Consider the following 4,376-nt stretch of genomic DNA (forward strand, 5'->3'; position numbering starts at 1 on the left):
GGTGGCAGTGGAATCACTGTCATGTCTTCCTCTTTCCTCCCATGACAATCCTGCATCAGTGGCAGCATGAAAATGGTAATGTTCCAAACGACAGTGTACCATCATCATCTCCGATATTCATCATCCACCCAAGTAAACTGCAGCCACACAGTGGAGGATGGGGCGACCCAACAGTGGGGGGTGTCACCAGGAGCTCCTGTCCCTCAGAGAGGAGCTGAAGGCAGTGGAGACACTCGACCAGTGGTGAAGGGAGTCGCTGGTGAGCTGAGCCAGGACGCAGCTCCAGGCTGGAGGGGATGAAATCCCGGCTCTATAGTCTGAGAAACTAAGCTGTCGACTTGTGCCTGACTCTCTGATCACCAATCGGAGTCAGAGGAAAAGGCGTGAGTGGAATGCAGATGGACTGGTTCCAGTATGAAGACAGTCGGGATTCTTGAGGTGAAGCGATGACGCCTGCAGCCGAGTGTGTCTTTGACGGGAGTGAAGACTCCGGAGAAGAGACATCACTGGGAGACCTGTGTCAGACAGACTCAACTTACCTGACCGACCTCCACCATTTTGCGCTGTTGACTCGGACGTCTGGATTTTTCACCTGGACTCAGCAGATACGGGACATCGCTTCATTTCTTTTGCTCTTTTGGAATTTGATTTTTTGTTATTTGGAGTCATGTTGAACCTACTGATTGTTACCATGGGTAAGACAATTAATATAACAATAATCACAATAATGATATTTAAAACATATTAGTATTACTACTACTACTACTATTATTGTTACTATTATTATTAATAATGCCATTTAAAACTATTATATTATTATTATTATTATATAATAAAAAGTGTCATCATTAGCGTTACTATACTATTATTATCATAATCATTATTATTATTATTATTATTATTCTTGATAATAATAATAATACAATTCTACATTGAAGGTAGAGCGCAATAGAATAGGAAGTTGACACCCACGAATGTCGTCAGAGGAAGCAAAAATAAGGCACGTAATCTCCAACCCGTGTACCACTAAGAAACGGTAGGTTTATCGTCGCTGTGTGGCCAAGACAAGTATTTGGTTACTGTCATTTGAAAAATACCTTTGTCTTTGTCGTCCTGAGCGATATTTTGGAATACATTTTTTTCTACAGGCGTCGAGCTTGGTAGACTGTCGGTAGACTGACTCGCCTGGAAGCATGCCAATGCTAACGTGATATTCTAAGTTGATATTTCAGGTGTCATAGTTCAATATTTTACGAACTTTAATGTCATCTATTCCTTCAATTGGTCATAATTCTCAATCCTCATCAAATTAGTAAGGGATTGTTAGGTTGGAGGAGGTTGGTCGCTGCTCTGCTAATGCTAAGCTAGTGTTGAAGTTGGTACTGTGCTTGAAATATTACTCTGGTTAAGCTCATAATAATAATTATTATTATTATAATTGTTATTAAAATTATTACTGTTATGGCGTGAGATCATTGTGATCACCAGAGTCGAAATGAAACAAAGGCCCTGGTTCAAGGTTGAGGTGAGGATAGACAGTTCTGAGAACAACTTGGCCGCAGGGAATATTATGAATTATTATGAATATTATTGAAATCAAATTAAACAAACACTGAAAAGGCACTGGCATCAATAAAGGTGACCATGTCCAGAGCTCCTCACTTGCATGTTTTGTGTGAGTGTGTGTGTGTGTTTGTCCCTATAACACATATACAAAGTTACTTATACTGTTTAAATTGTGTTTTATAATAAGTTCATAACTCATAAGTTGTAATTCAGTTTTTGTTTACTGAACATATTAGTTTAGGTCGTCATGAACTGAGAGTTTAGGGGAAGAAGAGCATGAACTTGTGTATTCACTTTTCTTTCCTTCTGTCGTCATTTCTGTCATTATTTTAAATGTTCCACTGCACTATATGCACTATGCATTTTAACATTTTAAACATTCAGGTTCAACACAGCAGAATGACGTGTGTGCGGAGCCTGGTGTTCAAGGCGTTCCTGGTGATCCTGCTGTGGGCAGCAGCGAGCGATCTGCAGCCAGGTGAGTAGGTTTTTGCTCATTTTTGTGTGTTGAAGAGAGTCTGATGATGAGCTCAGAGGAGCTCAGAGCTGTTCAACATGAACCTGAAGTTGTTTTTTTTTTGTTTTTTTTAGCAGACAACACCGTGTACAGCAGGTACATGAGCGACCAGATCCTCCCGTGCAGCTTTCCAAGTGGAGATGGCCTGCTGGTCCACTGGTACAAAGGCGGGAAAGATGCTGCTGTCCACTCCTACTACAATGGTCAGGACCAGTTGGACCATCAAATGGATCAGTTCAGGGGAAGAACGTCCCTGTTCCATGAGCAGCTGTCCAGAGGCAACGCTTCACTGCTGCTGAAGGAGGTCCAGGTCTCTGACCGTGGACGCTACACATGCTACACCAGCAAATCCAGGGAGGATGCCCAGGAGTCATCTGTCAACCTGGAAGTGGAAGGTAAGAAGAAGGTCCAGCAGACCAGAGTGACATGTGGAGGACGTCACAAAAGGAATGCATTTATGTGGAGGTAGCAGGTAAACATCAAGTCCTCATGGCAAACTGTTTGCAAAAGAATCTCTTGCAAACTCATGTTGAATTGACAAAGAAGTGGAGTGACGTATGGAACATGACAGAACATGGACTCATCATGTTCTTCAGTGTAACTTTCTTTTTCCTCTTATCACATGAAGGAGAGAAACACAGGGAGAAACCTCCATATTCAAGGGTCAACAGTGAAAACTCAGCTCCTGAACACAACAAGTCCACTCAGCCGCCTGAAACTGAGAAGCTGCCTGTAAATGTCGGTGAGAATGGACCATTTGAGTTTGGCATTTCTGATTCTGAGACCATGGTTCTCTGCAGAAACCATCCTCTCTTTTTCTCTCCATCTGACCCATGACCCATGACCCTGATCCACCTCAGCTACCTCTCTCTCTGTCCCACACTTCCTTCACTCCCTTCTTGTTCCTGAGTCTCTCCTGAACCTCACGCTGCAGCAACCTGCTGAGAGACTGCAGAAAGTACATCGCCTCTCATAATGATCTAAAATAACTAAATATGCTTGAAACACGGAGCCATGGACTCAGCTCTGATCTGTTCCTCTCTGCAGAAGCAGCTCTATGGTGGTTCCGACTCCGCATCATCCTGGCCATTGTTGTTACTGCCCTGGTTGTTCTGGGTTTCTGTCTGTATGGAGGACGCGGCTTGAAAACTTGTGGATGTGAGTATGAAGCTCATCATCCGCTGTGATTGGCTGACTGTTCTCCATGGCAACATGGCAACTGTTCATGTTCATGTCACTGTAACTGAGTTAACTGTTGAGAGTGATGCCACCTAACAAGCTACATGACTTTCATGGCACCATCATCTGCCACACCTTGTTTCTGTTGACCAGACTTTTCAATATCATGGATTTTCAAGGGGTTTTCTTTGTGTAACTTTTCTTTTTGCTCTTATCAGGTGGAGAGGAACTAAATGGGCAAACTTCATCTGTAACCATTGAGAGGCAGGCACTAAATGGCAGTGAGGATCACAGACGCGGACAGGAAATAAACACGCCATTTCATGAAAGTGACACAGCTGGCGCTTAGCGACACCCGCCAGTTGATAGAGATGACCAGCCTTTCTCAGGTGCCGTTTACGAAGAGATGGAAACAACCAAATCCATCACCGTTCTCTTGGCTCTCCTTGTTCGTTCTCTCGTTCTGTGCGCTAGCTAGCTTACTTGGAGCACTCTGTCTTAAACCCTGGTGCCTGAGTTAGTGTTCTGTTTCTTTCTGTTTCCGCGTGTTTCCTGGTTTCTTTCGTCACTATCTCTGTTCATTGTACTTTCGTCTCTCCGTTCCCAGATTTAAGTTGGTTTGATTCTCCCGGTTCGGTGACACTTTCTGTTGTGATTTTGTTGTTTAATTATTAAAATATTGTTTTTGACTCGGTCCTGCCTCCTGTGACTTTCACCACTGCGCTTGGGTCGCGCTCCACGTCTCGACTCGTGACAGGGTGCAGCGTTCATCAGCCACTTGAATCGAAACTTTTGAAAACGACCGTAGTGGAAACCTTCATAAATGCATAATAATTTAATGTTTCCTTCACATCATGTAGCCAGAAGGTCTCAAATACAAATTAATAGTCAATCCATGTGATCGATGTCGGTGATCAGCAGCAAAATCCTGATCGCAGCATCCCTATAATATAATAATGCCCCTCTTCAAATCAAGACTCAAAACCCATCTGTTCAGGACCACATACAACAGCTAATATCATCCTTCCATCTACATCCCATTTTCTGTCTTTTTGTGTGTGTTTTTATTGATTTTATTGCTCTTTTATTGTTATTGTTCTTACTTCCTGTACAG

At 43.0% G+C, this 4,376-nt stretch overlaps 1 protein-coding gene across 4 annotated transcripts; it reads left to right on the plus strand.

The window, feature by feature from the left end:
- Nucleotides 1-493: 493 nt before the first annotated feature.
- LOC128756148 (CD276 antigen-like) lies at nucleotides 494-4,032 on the plus strand. Of its 4 annotated transcripts, XM_053860403.1 has the most exons (7): nucleotides 494-695; nucleotides 939-1,036; nucleotides 1,951-2,044; nucleotides 2,158-2,478; nucleotides 2,712-2,825; nucleotides 3,131-3,241; nucleotides 3,481-4,032. In XM_053860403.1, exons 3-7 carry the CDS (start codon nucleotides 1,966-1,968, stop codon nucleotides 3,609-3,611), a joined length of 756 nt encoding a protein of 251 aa, XP_053716378.1. In that variant the 5' UTR covers nucleotides 494-695; nucleotides 939-1,036; nucleotides 1,951-1,965; the 3' UTR covers nucleotides 3,612-4,032. The 4 variants fall into 4 exon arrangements, with proteins under 4 accessions (XP_053716378.1, XP_053716376.1, XP_053716377.1 ...); XM_053860401.1 differs by having other exon boundaries at nucleotides 939-2,044; XM_053860402.1 differs by lacking the exon at nucleotides 939-1,036.
- Nucleotides 4,033-4,376: the final 344 nt, after the last annotated feature.

The sequence above is a fragment of the Synchiropus splendidus genome, chromosome 3 (genome assembly GCF_027744825.2).
Source record: "Synchiropus splendidus isolate RoL2022-P1 chromosome 3, RoL_Sspl_1.0, whole genome shotgun sequence".
In the NCBI taxonomy this organism is placed as follows: domain Eukaryota; kingdom Metazoa; phylum Chordata; class Actinopteri; order Syngnathiformes; family Callionymidae; genus Synchiropus; species Synchiropus splendidus.

Bases quoted from the DNA above. Each gene is read 5' to 3' on its own strand.
- LOC128756148 (XM_053860401.1), top strand. From the start codon at position 1,900: ATGTTCCACTGCACTATATGCACTATGCATTTTAACATTTTAAACATT. The intron at 2,479-2,711 runs GTAAGAAGAAGG...TATCACATGAAG, and splicing joins TGTCAACCTGGAAGTGGAAG to GAGAGAAACACAGGGAGAAA. The intron at 3,242-3,480 runs GTGAGTATGAAG...TGCTCTTATCAG, and splicing joins CGGCTTGAAAACTTGTGGAT to GTGGAGAGGAACTAAATGGG.